General features: G+C 44.8%; 1 protein-coding gene across 2 annotated transcripts in view; it reads right to left on the bottom strand.

Annotated features, from left to right (window-relative positions):
- Positions 1 to 1666: 1666 nt before the first annotated feature.
- Positions 1667 to 19282, bottom strand: part of NID1 (nidogen 1) — a 97514-nt gene continuing 79898 nt past the window's right edge. For both annotated transcript variants that reach the window (XM_086382814.1, XM_086382813.1), the window contains exons 14-20: positions 18954 to 19126; positions 13215 to 13341; positions 8066 to 8237; positions 6735 to 6892; positions 5441 to 5564; positions 4098 to 4210; positions 1667 to 3126 (exon numbers count right to left, since the gene is read on the bottom strand). In XM_086382814.1, the coding sequence (XP_086238940.1) occupies positions 3005 to 3126; positions 4098 to 4210; positions 5441 to 5564; positions 6735 to 6892; positions 8066 to 8237; positions 13215 to 13341; positions 18954 to 19126 (989 nt within the window). In that variant the 3' untranslated portion in view covers positions 1667 to 3004. The remainder of the gene's footprint in view (positions 3127 to 4097; positions 4211 to 5440; positions 5565 to 6734; positions 6893 to 8065; positions 8238 to 13214; positions 13342 to 18953; positions 19127 to 19282) is intronic.

The raw sequence follows: 19282 nt of genomic DNA, 5'->3' as shown, positions 1-19282 counted from the left end.
GTCAAGGCTGTATATTGTCACCCTGCTTATTTAACTTATATGTAGAGTACATCATGAGAAACCCTGGGCTGGAAGAAGCACAAGTTGGAATCAAGATTGCCGGGAGAAATATCAAGAACCTCAGAAATGCAGATGACACCACCCTTATGGCAGAAAGTGAAGAGGAACTAAAAAGCCTCTTGATGAAAGTGAAAGAGGAAAGTGAAAAAGTTGACTTAAAGCTCAACATTCAGAAAACAAAGACCATGGCATCTGGTCCCATCACTTCATGGCAAATAGATGGGGAAACAATGGAAACAGTGACAGACTTTATTTTGTGGGGCTCCAAAATCCCTGCAGATGGTAACTGCAGCCATGAAATTAAAAGACGCTTACTCCTTGGAAGGAAAGTTATGACCAACCTAGATAGCATATTCAAAAGCAGAGACATTACTTTGTCAACAAAGGTCCATCTAGTCAAGGCTATGGTTTTTCCAGTGGTCATGTATGGATGTGAGAGTTGGACTATGAAGAAAGCTGAGCGCCAAAGAATTGATGCTTTTGAACTGTGGTGTTGGAAAAGACTCTTGAGAGTCCCTTGGACTGCAAGGAGATCCAACCAGTCCATCCTAAAGGAGACTGGTCCTGGGTATTCATTGGAAGGACTGATGCTGAGGCTGAAACTCCAATACTTTGGCCATCTCATGCGAAGAACTGACTCATTGGAAAAGACCCTGATGCTGGGATGGATTGGGGGTAGGAGGAGAAGGGGATGACAGACGATGAGATGGCTGGATGGCATCATCAACTCAATGCACATGAGTTTGGGTGAACTCTGGGAGTTGGTGATGGACAGGGAGGCCTAGTGTGCTGTGGTTCATGGGGTCGCAAAGAGTTGGACACGACTGAGTGACTGAACTGAACTGAAGTTTGTGGACTCACTTGGAGGAAAAAACCATCCCTTATAACACTAGGGGCTAAATAGGTTTTGCAGATTATTAAACGACTGTCTTTCCATTGTGAATCTGCCTCCTGAGATTAAGTATCTTCATTCGAACAAGATAAAAGGAGACTTTTTTAACAAAAAAAGTTTATTTTCTGCACTAAAATTTATACAGCTGTAAACTTAAGGAGTTATCCAATACTTGTACAAATCTGGGGAACAGTTAATAAGCACCTTCAATTGTTTCCACAGTTTAAGAATTTACCGTTTAAAAAATTTTTAGAATGAATCTAGCAAAATGAATAAAAGTTATAAACATTATACAAAAATCATGACAAAACATTTGATATAAAGGGTTGGATATGGAATGATAAATAGAAAAGGAAAGTTAAACTAATTTATGTGGTTGGGCTATATAAAAGACTCATGTGTTCCCCAAACCTTGTGATTCTTGGGGATATAGTTGCTTCTCAAAACAAACTCCAATTATTCAAGGAAAGGCTCTTTCCATTCAGGCTCCTATGTGCTGTAGAAAAGCAGTGTGTGTACAGGGGAGTTCAGGGTACTGAGGTTTGCAGATTAGAAGAGGGATATCTTCCTTAAGGAGAAAAATAGGGAAATTCTTTCATGTCCATAAGTGTAGAAATGTCCTCTGGCAAGGAACATACCATTTTTTCTTTGGCATTGTTTAAGAGCTTTTCTTATTGCTATTGTTAAATCTCCTCCTTTATCCTTCCTCTTGGGTTTTCCATTTCTGCTGTTGATCAATCTCTTCGTGATACTTTTCACAGAGTCTTCTCACTTTTCATTGAGTCTTCTCACTTCCTTAACCCGATCTTCACTGACTCAAATTCCTTATCCTTAGCTTTCAATTCAAAATTTCCATTTTTTTAGGACTTTGGGAAGCAGTCACCGCACCCCGCCTCCAAATACCACTATCTATATATGGTCAGGAGATGTTTTCTAAACAAGCTCTAGAAACATAAATGTGAAATGTGGTAATGGTCCTTTTAATTACACCAATGAGGAACAAACAGTTTGGCCTTCCTGGATTGTGTCTGTGGATGAGACTACAGTGAGCAAGGGCCATGGATGGAGGATGAACAAAAGAGCACAGAGCTCACGATTGATTGCAGATTGGCTCTCATGGGTGGAGGGCAGAGATGAGGGACTTCAGGGGGTCCCCAGTCCCAGCCTGTATCTCAGATGGGTCTCCACGTGGAGGCTGGACACGGGTGCCAGCAGTGGGGCTGTGCTGCCCAAAGAACCAGATGCTAGGATCCAAGTACTTTGGATAAAGAGGAATACTTTGGTAATCTTTGGTATAATTTAAGGCACATCGATAAAATCCCCATCCTCAAACATCTGACTCTGCACCTTGAATTTCTCTGGACACACTTGATTTAAGCCTTTGCCTACCAACAACTACTTCAGAAATGCCAATAACTTATCTGGGAGAGGCTGCTCAGTGTCATCCACCAAATACCCATATATCTTTTGGGCACGGTGAGTTTTGACCAAAAGGCAGGGCTTGCTCACATCCTGCCTTGGGCAGGATGCAGGATGCAGGTAATATAGAACTCAAGGGTTAAATGCTATGAGTATAAAGAGGGAAATTAGAGCACCAAGAAAAACTGTGGGAAAGCAAGCTCCCTCCTTCGCTCACAGCCTTGATGTGTCCAGCAGCTGATGGAACAATGGGTGTCTCAAAGTGAGGCTGAGCTCGTGAGGCCACAAGGAAGGGGGGCAGCTCAGGCCATGAGAAGCTCTGCTCACCATGGGGGTATGAAGGTTGGGGCCAGTTTCCAGCACAAGGATGGGGCATATAATCCTCACTCAGGGCTGTATAAGCTAGTCTGAGGGTTAGGGTCAGGGAGACTTTGTGTAGGAGTACAGGCTTTCCCATTCCAGAAGCTGAGGGCATGTGTTTTGGGGAACAATGAAGGCAATGCTGTTGGGGCTCAGGCTGGGTTGGACCTGGGCCTGGTGGCCATTCAGCCACCAGGTCAGACAGTTTTCAGTCTGGACCCTTTCAAGAAGGGCGCTGCTGTGAAATACTTTGGAGAGCACACAAGGAACTCTTCATTTCCGCTCAATACAGTCAACTCCCAGGGTATTGTCAGGGCAACGGCAGGTCCTGCTTCCTGGGGTGGCCAAGCAGAGGTGGGTGCAGCCACCGTTGTTCACTGAGCAGTAGTTGTGACCTGGAAAAGGCAGAAGTAAGCTCAGTGGTTCGATCAGTTGAGAGAGTGACCTCCATACTAGCCCCCTGTTTGGTCTCTGGGAGGCCAAGCTTAGGGGGGGTCCTGGAGAACAAGGAAGCTGTATAGAAAATTTAACTCAGCTTATCTCCTAGCTGTTTCCTCATCATTAAGGATTTGCCAAATGTGCAAAAACCTTGATTCCTGATCTGGGGGATATGCAGATTTACCATCGAAGCTATTAGCAGAGCTCAGGGGGGTTTTCAGGTCTGGTCATAACATGGAGCTGGAATTTTAAAGCAGAATATGCTTTCTATGCAGCTTGGCCGCTTCCCTAGGGGGCAAGAGGGAAGCCAGGAAGGAGGGAGCCATAGCATAGACTCTGCAGCCAGGCTGCCTAACTTACCCCCATGTCTGCTGCCACGAGCACTGGAAGTGACCGTGTGACTCTGGGCAAGTGGTTTCAGTATCCTCATTTATAAAGTGGGCAAAATAATAACACCTACCTCATAGGGCTGCTATGAGGATTAAGTGAACCAGTGGATACAAAGCACGTAGTGACTTTTAATACACGGGATGTACCCAGCTCACAGGAAGTATCACATCCATGTTTGCAATTATTATTGCTATCAATTATTGTTGTTGCTGTCTGGCCAAATGGATGAACTTTTAAAGCAGGAGAGACCCTAATACTGCTTTTCCTCCTTGGAGCCTGAAGACAGCATACTTTTAGACCCACTCCAAGAGTCAATACTTCTCCTCACCCTTATCCACTATCCACTTCATTCCCTAACATTTTCTGTTGATTCATCTGGTTTACCCACTAATTAATGAAGACCCTTGATGGAATGGACTAGGTCTCACCTGCCCTGTGATCAGGGCTACCACAGGCCACATAGGGGGCAGCCAGAGTGTGGGCTCTGAGCCCCAGGGGCCAACCCAGCCCCTGACTACATAGAGCACAGGTGAGTTACCTTCAGGACACTGAGACAGGGCGGAAGTGATGCCATAGAGCCGGGTCTGCTTGTGGGGGTGGAAGGAATCCGTCTCTTTGGAAACAGCGAGATCTACAGCGACCACAGAATTCCTACAAAGGATGGAAAGTTAAAACGCATCTAACAGCAGGATTTCCCTGATGGTCCAGTGGATAAGACTCTTCACTTTCAATGCAGGGGGCGTGGTTTGATCCCTCATGCTATGCGGCATAGCCATACAAACAAAACCCAAAAATATACTAACAAAAAACACATCTAATGGCTTGAACTTTTCTCTACAGGGCAACCTCTTTTGTCGCTTGGAGGATAAAGTGAACGCGTTAGTCTCTCGGTCCTGTCTGACTCTTTGTGACCCCATGGACTGTAACCTGCCAGGCTCCTCTGTCCATGGGATTCTCCAGGCAAGAACACTGGAGTGGGTAGCTATTCTCTTCTCCGGGGGATCTTCCCGACCCTGGGATTGAACCTGGGTCTCCTGCATTGCAGGTGGATTCTTTACCATCTGAGCCACCAGGGAAGCCCTTGGGGGATAAATTGGAGGCCATAAATGGCTTCCCAGGTGGCTCAGACAGCCAAGAATCTGCCTGCCCATGCAGGAGACACAGGAGACGTGGGTTTGATCTCTGGGTTGGGAATATCCCCTGGAGGAGGAAATGGCAACCCACTCAAGTATTCTTGCCAGGGAAATCCCATGGACAGAGAAGCCTGGTGGGCTACAGTCTGTGGGGTGGCAAAGAATCAGACAAGACAGCACAGACAGACACACAAAAAACCAAACAGATACACTGGCCTTACTTCCTAGCCATCCCTCCCTCTTCCTGAAGCCTGCAATTCTCTGGCTTCTTAAAGAAAGGACGAAGGTCAGCTAGCTCTGCCCTCTGGCTCTAAATCCCAAGCTGGGAAATCCACTTTCTATATTGAAGCTCCTGCCACAGCCGCTTGCTTGGTTTAAGCCTACTTTTCTGCAGGAAAGGTCAAGAAGGAGCTTTGGGAATACTGCAGTATAAGAATTATAATAAAATAGTGGCATGGAGTAGGCACGGTCTCTCCTAGGGAGAGAAGGGACACACGCAGCAAGTCCCCATTTATGGACTTGAAGCTGCCCATCCAAGAGCATCTAGATGATACATGGCACCCCCTACTTCCCTAGGGTTACTGCCCTCTCCTTCCTTGCCCTCCTCTCTGACAACCAGAGGGCGAGGCAGAGGGGGCATCTCTGGAGGCGGGAAGGTCAAGCCAAGAAGCTGCTTGGAAAGGGTGTGGCCTCCAGAGAGGGCAGCAAGGCAGGTCCCCCAGCCCCCGCGCTGCAGCAGCTGACGTACGTCTTCCAGTCTGTGTAGTACAGATTCTTCCCAAAGCTCGTAACGGCGAAAGGATACTGCAGCCCTTCAAGAACCTTGCGTCTGCTGGACTGACCAGGCTTCAGGCACTCGGCCCGGTGGGCGCCTGTGTGGGATGAGAACAAGTCGCCCATTGTTCACACAAGAAATGGCCCCTTTGTGTCCAAAACGAAAAGCAAGGAGGGCAAATGTTACACGCTCAGATCCAAGAGGACACAAGATGTGCTCTCCTAAACTGGGAAGCTGTCTGTTATCCTCCCACGCCCCTCTCACTGCTCAGTCCCACCTCCATCCGGTACCCACACCTGGTTCTGACGGGGAGAAGGGAGCCAGAGCAGAGGAAGAGCACCCCATCTCACCCATTTCTGGAGCAGCCAGGGGCTTAGGAAGAAGGATGCCATCTTCCAGCTTCTGTTCAAATCCCTCCTGCCTGAAGCTCCTCTAGACCTCCCCTCCCTGTTTTCAGAGCCCTTAGAATTGCTAAGCTGCTCCCACTGGGTGAGCAGGTACGCACAGCCGCGCATCAGTGGCTGCATTATGACCAACTTAAGGCTTGGGTTTTCACTTAACTGTGCTGCTTTACTTCCTGCATCTCCCGTGGCACCTCACAGAGTCTAGAACAAAGGAGGAACTCAACAGAGACTTGATGGATGCCTGACATTCTTTCCCAACTGAGCATCCTGCCCACATCAGGGGCACCCCATATCTGCCCAGGCAGGAGCACACATCGGGACTGCCTTACTTTATCTTCCTTGGCTTCAAGTCCTGCCTTAGCCCTCCTTGGGGACAAGCAGGAGCTACAAAAATGTAAGTCATGAATTGCTTAATAGGTACCAGGATGAGGACAGGCTCTTGGGGGTCAGCAAACTTTTTCTTAAAGGGCCAGATAGTAACTATTTTAGGTTGTGTGAGCCAAGAGGTGAAATCGAGGACATTATATAAGAATTTGCATAAGCTTTTAAAATGTAACATTTAAAAATGTGAAAACCTTTTACAGCTCCCAGGTTATACCAAAACAGGTGGCCAAACCATTTGGCCCAAGGCTGTAGTTTGCTGACCCCTGACCTGGAAGATTGAGAATACTCCCTGGGCTACATCAAGCTGAGGGAAACAGTTTTAGAGCAAAGATATGCAGCTGATGTTTGTGCAGAAAAAAAGCAGTTATCTTATGCCTTATTCCCCACAATAGCTACTCTTGATAGTACAGTGGGTAACAATGATTATTTGGTAAAAAACGGTAAAAAACCCAGGAGCCAGGCCTGGGGCTTTCCGTCACCTGCATCCACCCAGCAGAGCTGAGACGAGTAGGCATCGAAGGTCAGCCCATTGGGCAAGCCCAGGTCGTCCTGCACCAGGATCCTCCGGTTTGTGCCATCCATGTAGGAAGTTTCAATTTTGGGGTTATCTCTGTTCCAATCCGTCCAATAAAGATTCCTGGAGCAAAAGGAAATGAAAGCGGAAGAGAAACAATGAAGATGTATGAGAAAAAGTTCACTTAAAGACACTTAAAAAGAACCTATGATAGGGAATTCCCTGGCAGTCCAGGGGTTAGAACTTTGCATTTCCACTGCAGGGGGCATGAGTTCAATACCTGGCCAGGGAATTAAGATCCTGCAGGTCATACAGTGCAACCAAGAAATTTAAAAATAAAATAAAAATTAATGGCTATAAAGGATCTGGAGGTGCCAAGACACATTGCCTTTGTAAAGATCCTTCTATTTGGTTTTTCACTTGAATTGTTCTGTTAATAACAACTTCACTTCCCTTAAATATAACTGACATATCTCAATGAAACTGTTTTTTAAAAACAGAGCACCATAACTGACATAAACACATGTGGATTCTCACATGCTGTCAGCACTCAGGAAGGCACAGCAGACCCAGAGGATGAAGCCCAGAAGCAATGCTGGCAGGATAAGTGGTCAAGGCACCTGAAATCAGAGAGGCGGCCAAACAGCCACAGAACAAGAGATGTGGTCTCACGTCAAAGCATCAAGGAGACATGGGCCTAGGGTGTAAGACTCAGAGCCTGCAGTGAGGGAAAGAATGTGCTCACAAAACCCCTAGGGAGGGCCTCCAAGGTGTTCATGCTGGGTTGGGCCCCCGGAAGGAGCCCCAGGGGGACACTGATGCTCCCTTGATATTCTTCTGGGGTTGATACAACTCAAATATTTGATTAACATTCAATCCAAGTGGAAATATCCAATTTCTGAGCCGTCAACTTACAAAGCTCTTGGTAGAAGATTTGAAAGTGGAGCATGGTACTGAGTTCATGATTCCAGTGGATTATAATAAATGTTCTGGCTTCACCTCAGATATCTAGAAGCCACCAATTGTGGCCTCATTCATCCTAAACTCATTCATTTCAGGACAGCAATGCTGGAGTTACAGTCGAACTTTGAGAATATGCACAAGGGCAGATGCAAATAGAAGAGACACACACACAGATTTACACAGAGATACCCTTTCACAGGGGCTTCCCTGGTGGCAAGATCCCATCCCAGTGTCCTTGCCTGGAGAATTCCAAGGACAGAGGAGCCTGGCGGGCTATAGTCCACAGGGTCACACAGAGCTGGACACGACTGAAGCGACTTAGCATGCACGCACCCTCTCACGGAATCTGTTACGATGCCTCTGGGATTCACCAAGTCAGTCTCAAACAGCACCCGGCGCTGGGTCCCATCTAGCTTCGCAACTTCGATCCGATCCAGTTGAGAATCCGTCCAGAAGATGTTGCGCCCAAGGTGGTCAAGAGCAATGCCTTCGGGGCTGCCAAGATCTGGAAGTAAACACCAAACATTACTGATGTTTTTTTTAAACGAGTAAGATGAGGTTTTTCTGATTACTCAGCGCTTTTTCATCTGGCATCCAACCCTTGCACTTTGAGAAAACCAATGGGAGTGTTAAATGCTTGTTAAGATAAACAACACTTAGTGACAAACGTTACGGGGCTACTCGTTCCCTTGATGGATGTCCATATGGCGAATGGACGGATGTGTACCATACTGGGAACCCGACCCATACGGATGCTGCAGCTGTGGTTGTTCAAGGAGCCCACGGCCAAGCACAATTCAGACTGAGTTCCAGGCTCTGTGGGAGCATGGAGCAGGAACACTGGACTTAGCCTGGGGAGACCAAGGAACACTTCCTGGGGGAGGCAATGCCTCATAAGGCTGGCTACTGCAGGAGCAACAGGACTTTCTCAGGCAAAGACCCTGGTCAAGGTTTTCCGAGTAGTGAGACCAGTACACTGATATAAAGGAAGAATGGATATGGCTTGAAGTATACAATGTCATTCTGTGTGGCTGGAGACCCCGAGGGTGGAGAGTGGCCAGAGATGAAGTTAGGATGCATGTGTTAACAAGCTTAGAGCTTATCTCTTATGTAAAGGGGAGGCACAGGAAGATCTAAAGATGGGGAATGGGACAGACTTATCTTATTCATTAACGGGGGAAAATAGGTCATTGCCAAGAAATAATATATGCAAGAAATCACAGCTGTTATTACTTTCATACAAGTGTTAAGAGTACAAAGAAGGGGTATCAGTGATTGCAAATAACACCCCAGAAGTCTTTACTAGGCTCTAAGTAACTGATTTTCAAGCCAGGGGTTACCACAGTATAAGCTGACTGCAATGGGAGCCTTTAGCACCCACCAAACCTAATCAGGAGTTCAAGACTGCAATGGTTTCCTGACTATAAATACAACCAAAGGGTTTTACTGGGGTCACCTTGGACTCTTCCCCTCTGCTGATTATGGAGGTGAAGGTCATTTAGTATGGCTGGAAGTGGTAACAGGAAGGGGAAGAGCCAAGGATGGAGCTACCCTGCCCCAGGGACTTGGTATGAAACCAGCCCTGCAACACTGTGTTCTTTCATCAATAGCGAAGCAGTCCCAACCCTCAGCCCCCTCCGTATCAGCTTTCACTAAACTCCTACGATGATCATGACTATGAATGATGGAAACATCCAAGCCCCCCTGAAGGACTCCCACCAGAGAAAGCTTATTAAGAGTTAGAAACAATTGTTTCTAATTCTAAACAAGGTCTTTATTATTCCAACCCAAAGCAAAGATTTATAAAGTATAACAAACTGGTTCCAAATGGGGAAAGGACAACATCAAGGATGTATATTGTCACCCTGTTTATTTAAACTTATATATGCAGAGAACATCATGAGAAATGCCGGGCTGGATGAAGCACAAGCTGGAATCAAGATTGCCAGGAGAAATAGCAATAACCTCAGATATGCAGATGACACCACCCTTATGGCAGAAAGCGAAGAAGAACTAAAGAGCCTCTTAATGAAAGAAGAGAGTGAAAATGCTGGTTTAAAACTCAACATTCAGAAAACGAAGATCATGGCATCTGGTCCCATCACTTCATGGCAAGTAGATGGGGAAACAATGGAAACAGTGACAGACTTTATTTTGTGGGGCTCCAAAATCCCTGCAGATGCTGACTGCAGCCATGAAATTAAAAGACACTTGCTCCTTGGAAGAAAAGCTATGACCAACCTAGACAGCATAATAAAAAGCAGAGACATTACTTTGCTAACAAAGCTCCATCTAGTCAAAGCTATGGTTTTTCCAGTAGTCATGTATGGATGAGAGAGTTGGACTATAAAGAAAGCTGAGTGCCAAAGAACTGATGCTTTTGAACTGTGGTGTTGGAGAAGACTCTTGAGAGTTCTTTGGACAGCAAGCAGATCCAACCGGTCCATCCTAAAGGAAATAGGTCCTGAATATTCATTGGAAGGACTGATGCTGAAGATGAAGCTCTAATATTTTGGCCACCTGATGCGAAGAACTGACTCATTTGAAAGACCCTGAAGCTGGGAAAGATTGAAGGTGGGAGGAGAAGGGCATGACAGAGGATGAGATGGTTGGATGGCATCACTGACTCAATGGACATGAGTTTGGGTAAGCTCCGGGAGTTGGTGATGGACAGGGAAGCCTGGTGTGCTGCAGTCCATGGGGTCACAAAGAGTCGGACACAACTGAGCGACTGAACCAACTGAAAATATTTCCCACATCCTTGGAGGCAAAGGGACAATGAGACTGACTTCCAAAGACCCCTTCAGACCTTCAGACAAAATCAGAAGAAATCATTCTAGGGTATATTTGGAACGAGTACATCCTGTCTGAGAGGCACAGGCTATTCAGACATGGTGGGACCAGGGAAGACTGTTTAACAAGAGTATCTTTACAAGTTCCCGGAAGGAACTCCATGCCAATTGTCTTTTTAGAAACAGCCTGGTCTTGACGTCAAACCCAAGAGCAACCAGAACTCCTCCCCCAACCAGAAAAAAACTTCTTTAAAGGCTAAGGAGCCAAAAGGAAAGGCCTGGAAAACCTCATCCTTTACTGTGAGTCAGGACAAGATGGGAAAATTGCAGGGCTATATATTCCACACTGATTATATCAAAAGGAAACAGATGATGATACTTATTAAAGATATCTGGCTAGGACTTTAACTCAAGGAAAAACAGAGAAGCCCGGGATTCAGACATTATGAAATTAGGAAGAAAAAGAAAAGATACCCACTACCATTTTCACTCGCTAGGAAAATACCATGATGAGAATGTAAGTGGAAGCTTCTTTCTCTTTTTTGAAATTAAAAGGACAATGTATTCCTAGTGATCTTTCTTCTACAAAGATCACATTCTGATTTAATTCTGTATTTTCACAGTGGGCTTTTGTCTGGAATGTTTCTTACTGGTCTTAATGCTTTCTTGGATCATTATCAGTTCCAAAAACAACAGGAAATAGCAAACGATGACCTACTCCCCACTTCCTGTGGGTTTTGAAGTCAAATTACAGATAATAGAAACAACATTTTCAACAGCATTAAGATGCAAAAAGTCATCTTCAAACTTGTATTCATTAGAAACTTCATTCTATTCATTAAAGCAAGCCATGAAAACTAGCAGACATTATTTAAATAGCACGTTGGCTTCCAGAAAAGTATTTGAGGTCTGTGTCCATAGTCGACCTGTGTAACTCAACCTCAGCTTAATTCCTGCTATATTATCTCTTATGAAGGAGCCAAGGAAGGAAAAATATATCCCAGCGGCTGTTCCACAGGCACTTCTGACACTATCAAAAGTTGTTAGAGAGATGTTAAATTAGAAAAGCTACACCTAGCCCTTGGAAGAAAAGCTATGACAAACCTAGACAGAGTATTAAAAAACAGAGACATGACTTTGCTGACAAAGGTTCGTCTAGTCAAGGCTTTGGTTTTTCCAGGAGTCATATTCAGATGTGAGCGTTGGACCATAAAGAGGGCTGAGTGCCAAAGAACTGATACTTTTGAATTGTGGTGCTGGAGAGGACTCTTGAGAGTTCTTTGGACTGCAAGGAGATCAAACCAGCCAATCCTAAAGGAAATCAACCTGAATATTCACTGGAAGGACTGATGCTGAAGCTGAAGCTCCAAAACTTAAGCCACTTGATGCTAAAAGCAGACTCATTGGAAAAGACCCTGATGCTGGGAAAGACTGAAGGCAGGAAGAGAAGGGGATGACAGAGAATGAGATGGTTGGATGGCATCACTGACTCAATGGACATGAGTTTGAGCAAACTCCAGGAGATGGTAAGGGACAGGGAGGCCTGGCATGCTGCAGTCCATGGGGTTGCAAAGAGTCAGACACAACTTGGCAACTGAACAATAACACTCAGCCCCAAGCATCAGTAAAAAGAAATACCAAAGAGGCTCAAATATTTTAAAGATGTATCTTTGCTTTTTCCCCCAAGCCAGGAAGTCCTTAAAGATGTACCTTTGAGTGTTTTGCAGAGAAAACAAGATGATTTTACATAGCACATCTCATTGGCAAGGCAATGTTTTTTGACTGAAAATATCTGCAAGGCAGCTGGTTAAGTCACAGACTGAGCAATGTGCAATATTTGACCTTTTCAGTAGAGGAGAATTTTTACAGGTCCTTGGACTTTTTGTCATAATGGACTTGAATCTTGATAAAACATATTCATTTAAAATAGTCTTGACTTATTGACTGTAGGCATTAAAATAATAGAGTCCTTGGCTTAAATTGGCACCCATAAGTTAAGGAATTGAGGTTAAATGTTAAGGGGTAGGCTGTGCCAAAGTGTCATGTGGTTTACCATTAGTGATGCAACAGAAACAGAAATATCTGTAAAAGTTCAGCCTACTTTGCTGTACTCCTCTGGCAATCTGAGCAAGGTCCAGTGAGGGTGAGATGGAATAGAGGAGACCCACCCCACCATGAGGTTACAGGTTGAAGTGATAACCCTTCAAATTGAAAACTGTCTTGGGAATAGACTCACCTCTCAGGGACAGTATTTGCCAATATGCTTGTGACCCTCCCATCTTTATGATTTTTCTGTTTATTGCCTCATGGACCACCCCAAGGGGCAGACAGTCTGAGAATCAACTCGAGGCTCAGCAGCCAGAGGGAGATGCATATATCCAAACCAGATGGTTGAGTTTAGCCTTTATTATTCCTTAAAACTGGCTACATACGCTTTCAGAGACAGGCATGGACACTTACCCTGTTTTAATTTTATTTCAGCAACACATCCCAGCTAAGATGTTCATGATTTAGTGATGAGTCCTTGGACTATTCAGAGAAGGCTAGAAAGGGTGATGTTTGGGCCCGAGAACCCAACCCATCTCCAATCACCATATCCTGCAAGCAACCATACACCACACGACTCTGCTCTCTCCCCCAAGAGCCACGTGGGCTACTAAAAGCAAAACCCAGAATGCTTGCTTGCCCACCTTGTCGAACGATGGTGGCTGGCTCTCCGCCATGCAGACTGGCTCTCCCGATGGAAGGTTGACTGATGTCGGTCCAGTAAACCATCTTGTCCACACAGTCGAAGGCCAGTCCGATGATGACTTTACCCTGGAAGTGTAGACCAGTGGTGAGAGGGTCCCTCTACTCGCGCCTCATGATAGTAGGGATCTTTCATGTGCTTACAGGCATTTGGACACCTTTCAAAATGAAGTGTCTTCGAGTCTTTTGTCCATTTTTAAAATTAAATTATCGAGTGGCAGGAGTTTTTTATAAACTTCAGATAAAAACCTGTTGTCATATAAGTATGTATACGTATGGGGCTTCCCAGGTGGCGCTGGTGGTAAAAAACCCATCTGCCAAAGCAGGAGACGTAAGACACATGGGTTTGATCCCTGGGTCAGGAAGATGCCCTGGAGGAGGGCATGGCAACCTGCTTCAGTTTCTCTCAGCAAATAGCACTTTTTCATTTTCTTAAATGATGTTTTTTGGGAGCAAAAGTTTTCAATTTTTGTAAAGTCCAATTTATTATTCTTTTATGGATAATGCTTTTTGTATATTATCTAAGAAACCTTTGACAAACTGAAGATCATAAAAAAGAAATAAAACACATAAATATTGGAAAGGAAGAAGTAAAATGATTCTATTTTAAGACAATATGATTATTTATGTAGAAACTCCTGGGGAATCTATACTAATATTTTAATTAATAATTGAATCTAGCAAGGTTTCAGAATCCAAGATCAACATAAAACTGTATTTCAACATACCAGCAAGAAGTAGGATTTTAAGATAATAATGTTTATAATAGCAACAAAACCAAAATATTTTAGGCTGAATACTATAAGACATTGCATACCAAAATTAAAGAAGATGCAAATAAATGAAGAGATGTTAGTTTAATGGATCAAAGATCCAATGCTATCCATATCAAAATCCCAGAAGGCTTTTCTTTCTTTCCTTTTTATAAAGTAGAAACTTACAAGTTCACTCGAAAATATATATGGAAACATAAGTAAAGCCCCTGGACACCACAGAAGTAAAAGACCAGGAAGATGTTTTAGGAGAGAACCAGTTATCAGCACACACTTCCCCTTTAGAGGTCAGGTCATAAAGGACACAGAGACCCTCACCTTACACCGTATACAAAAATAAGCTCAAGATGAATCAGAAACCCAAATGTAACCATTAAAACTATAAATTTCTTAGAAGAAAACATGGTTGAAAGCCTCATAGTGTTTGATTTGGCAATAATTTCTTGGCTATGACATCAAAAGCAAAAAATAGATAAATTGGATCTTATCAAAATGGAAAACTTTTGTTCAGTAAAAGATACAGTCAACAAAGTGAAAAGGTAACCAACTCATGGAAGGTGAGGAAATATTTGCAAGTCATGTATCTGATGAGGGGTTGATAAAATATATGAAGAACTCCTACAGCTCAGTAACAACAACAAAATAACCACAAAATGGGCAAAGGATATGAATAGATATTTTTCCAAAGAAGATATATAAGTGGCCCTTAAGCACATGAAAAGATGCTAACAAATGTCCATCTAGTCAAAGCTATGGTTTTTCCAGTGGTCATGTATGGATGTGAGAGTTGGACTATAAAGAAAGCTGAGCACCAAAGAATTGATGCTTTTGAACTGTGGTGTTGGAGGAGACTCTTGAGAGTCCCTTGGACTGCAAGGAGATCCAACCAGTCCATCCTAAAGGAAATAGGTCCTGAATACTCATTGGAAGCACTGATGCTGAAGCTGAAACTCCAATACTCTGACCACCTGATACAAAGAAGTGACTCATTGGAAAAGACTCTGATGCTGGGAAAGATTGAAGGTGGGAGGAGAAGGGGATGACAGAGGATGAGATGGTTGGACGGCATCACCGACTGAATGGACATGAGTTTGAGTAAGCTCTGAGAGTTGGTGATGGACAGGGAGGCCTGGCGTCTGCAGTCCATGGGGTTGCAAAGAGTCGGACAGGACTGAGCAACTGAACTGAACTGACCTGAACATCTCATTCACAATCCTTGTGAATGTGAAGTGAAAGTCACTCAGTCGTGTCCAACTCTTTGTGACCCCATGGATTATATAGTCCATGGAATTCTCCAGGCCAGAATCCTGGAGTGGGTAGCCTTTCCCTTCTCCAGGGGATCTTCCCAATCCAGGGATCGAACCCAGGTCTCCCACATTGCAGGAGGATTCTTTACCAGCTGAGCTACAAGGGAAGCCCAATAATACTGGAGGGGGTAGCCTATCCTTTCTCCAGGGGATCTTCCTGATCCAGGAATTGAACTGGGGTCTCCTGCATTGCAGATGCATTCTTTACCAACTAGAGAAATGCAAATCAAAATCACAAAATACCACTTCACACATATTAGTATGGCTACAATTAAAAAAAAATAATAATGTGTTAGCAAAGTAGCAGGGAAATTTGGAATTTTTGTGCTCTGGTGGTGGGAATGCAAAATGGTGCAGTTGCTAAGGAAAACAGTATGGCAGTTCCTCAAAAAATTAAAAGTAGAATTACCATGTAATTTCATGTCTGGTTTATTTCCAAAAGAAGTGAAAGTAAGGACTTGAACAGATGTTTATAAACCCATGTTTATAGAAACATTAATCACAATAGTCAAAAAGCAGAAGCAGCCCAAGTTCTCCACTGATGAACAGATAAACAAAATATGAAATATCCATATGATGGACTATTACTCAGTCATAAAAAGGAAGAAAATTCTGACACATGTCACAATATGGATGAAATCTCAAGATATTATGTTAAGTGAAGTAAGCCAGTTACAAGAGACCAAGCACTGCATGATTCCACTTAGAGGAGTTTCCCTAGAACAGGCTAATTCATAGAAAGTAGAATGAGGTTGCAGAAGACTGGTGGAGGAGGAGGGAGCATTAGTGAATGGATCCAGAGTTTCAGTTTGGGACAATGGATGGTGATGACGGTGGGATTTAATGCCACTGAACGGTGGCATTAGGTACAGTTAAACTAAAATACCTAGGTGGTAAAAACAGATAGCTAGATGGATGTATCCATAAATGGATAAATGATTGATAGATAGATAATAGATAGGAAAGACACAGTGAATATTGTTTCAGCACCTTCCCCTCCATGGATCACATCTCAGTTTCCTGCTTCTCACAGCCTCATTTGACATTTAAGCCTCTCCCCTGGGTGTTGGGGGAATGGCTTTCCCGACTCCTACTACCTGGGAGTGTGTGCTGGTGGATATAAGAGAAGAACAATGATTGACCCTTGAGGGATTTGTGCTTCAGTGAGGTAATAGGAAATCATAAAGATCACTTATGCATTCCTTCAGTAAATACTTCTCAAGTGCCAAACACTGTTTGGGGTCTGGAAACAGCATTTGAAACAAACACCTCCATGAAACAGACGGACAACTTCTGGTCTTGGTGTGCTTACAGTCTTTTTTTTAATTGGGGTATAGCTGCTTTACAATGCTGCGTTAGTTTCTGCTGCACAACAAAGTGAATCAGCCATAGGTATACGGCTATCTCCTCTCTCTTGGACCTCCCCGCTGCCCATCCCCTCTAGGTCATCACAGCACTGAGCTGAGCTCCTGCCCATCCCCTCTAGGTCATCACAGCACTGAGCTGAGCTCCCTGTGCAAGACAGCAGGTTCCCATCAGCTATCTGTTTTACACATGGGAGTGCCCATGTCAATCCCAATCTCCCAGTTCATCTTGCCTGCCATCCCCCAACCCCACCCCATCCACTCATCCGTTCCCTATGCCTGTGTCTATTCCTGTGTTGCAAATAGGTTCATCTGTACCATTTTCCTAGATTCCACACACATGCTTTAGTGTATGATACTTGTTTTTCTCTGATTTATTTCACTCTATATGACAGACATTAGGTCCATCCAGGTCTCTATTCTTGGTGGGAAGAGATACATGAGATACAGAACATGTACCCTGAGGAGTAGTGCTGAGTGTTTGCTAAAAGACAGAGAAGGGTGACTGGAGGCTGCAGTCTGAACAGGGCAGCCAGGACAGGCTTCTCCCAGAGGTGATGTGCAGCAGAAGTTTGTGTAAGGTACATGTGGCCGTGTCTATGTACATGTCAACCGTGCAACGTACATGTGAGCCGTGCCAGGGTCTAGAGCGAGAAAACTGCAGGCAGGGGCCAGCAGATGCAAATGCCCTGAGGTGCACGTGTGTGCGGCGAGTTGAGGATCAGCTGGAAGGCCAGAGGGCTGCGGCCAGTGAGTGAGGGGGCAGCTGCAGGAAATGGGGTTGGGACAGGTAGCCAAAGGCCACGAAAATAACTGATTTTTTTTCCCTCTGGGTGAAAGGGGAATCCATCAGAGGGCTTTGTGCTGGGGAAGAACAATCAAGGCTGCTTTGCAAGAGGCTTTTGAAAAGCATTTTTTACCATGGATGGACCTAAAGATTACCATCTCTAGTAAGTTAGTAAGCCAGAAACAGAAAGATGAATACCATACGACATCACTCACATGTGGAATCTAAAATATGACACAAGTGAGCTTATCTATGAAACAGAAACACACCCAGACAGAGAGCAGACTTGTGGTCGCCAGGGCAGTGGGGTGTGAAGGGGCAGGAACGGGAGTTTGGGATTAGCAGATAAAAACTATTGTGTAGAGAATGGATAAACAACAAGGCCCTACTGTATAGCATAGGGAACTACATTCAATATCCTGTGAGAAACTATAATGGAAAAGGGTGTGAAAAACCATGTATATATGTGTGTGTGTGTATAACGGAGTCACTTTGCTGTACAACAGAAATTAACACGACATTGTAAATCAACTATACTTCAATAAAATAAAATTTTAAAAAAGAAGCATTTTTACTTTGCAGACTTTTTTTGACCTTGGTCAAAAAGAAGAGCGGTGTGGCCGTGTGTGGTACCTATGATGTGGAGATTGATGCAGGAAGAGAAAATAGGGCAGGCAGCAGAGACAGGGGAGTGGGGAAGGAAGACGAGAAGAAAGCAACATTTCTATCCAGAATTTTCAAGAAGGCTCTGCAACCAGCACTGAGGGGTGATGAGGATTTCTGCTGGACTTTCATCTCCAAGGCCAATCTCCAAGGCCTGATGGACCACTCACTGCTACTTCTCCCCTCCTTAGAGGACCCTGATGGCCCACCAGTGTCCTGGCACCCCTGTAGTCCACAGTTGGAAGCCTCCACCAGGTCTTAAGTTTGATTTCCTGGCAGAAGGTCAGGATCCCAGATAAAACAACAGCTTCTCAGAGTGTCCGACCTCTATCTAACAGACAAAAATTCCCTAGCTCACAAAACACATCTTTGAAGCTTTGAAAAGCTCTGGTTACTGCCTCCAGGCAGACATGAAGATCTTGAGTTGAGTTGCTGCCAAAAGATGAGTCATTTTGTGAATTTAGCAGGGATGGTGAGATCAAACCTGACAGATGCTCGCAGATAAGATACAGTAAGCACAGGTGATGCCCTCCACTAGGGGTCAGATTCCAAAGTGGTCTCTAGCAGGCATTCCGTTTCTGTTCCCACCCTTGAATCTTCTGGAGGGAGGGGAGGGGACTTAGAAGTAAAGTGGTCTTATTTAGAGATAGACACCCAGGGTCACACAGAATGAAGAGGCCCTAGGTCCAGGGATCTAGTCCCAGTCCCTGGTCTGACCACACCCTGCTTGTTGCTCCAGGTCATGGAAGCAGAAATTGTCACTGAAGTGCCATCAGCCAACACTCACCGGGGCGTGAAGCAGTGTCTTGGCTTCCGACTTGGTCATGGTGCTTCCCTCCAGGGGAAGGCGCTCTATCTTCCCTGTCTGGGCGAAGAGTAGATGGGTCCCAGGAGGCAGGGGGATCACAGTGGTAGGGACCGGGGGTCCATAGTGAACTGGAGGAGCCACTGTACTCAGACCTGGGTGGCGGGAGACGGCATTGAGCAAGGCCCGAATGCAGCAGGAATGCACAAATACACGTGTGTGGGCACACACACACGGACTCATACACGTGCACCCACACGCCTGGTCACGCCACCTTCTCGGCACCACAAACTGCACAGTCACATGTGCCT

Source organism: Bos grunniens, chromosome 28 (assembly GCF_055505025.1).
Source record: "Bos grunniens cultivar Pamir isolate PY7600 chromosome 28, Bosgru_T2T1.0, whole genome shotgun sequence".
Classification (NCBI taxonomy): domain Eukaryota; kingdom Metazoa; phylum Chordata; class Mammalia; order Artiodactyla; family Bovidae; genus Bos; species Bos grunniens.
This window is presented reverse-complemented; position numbering and strand designations above follow the sequence as displayed.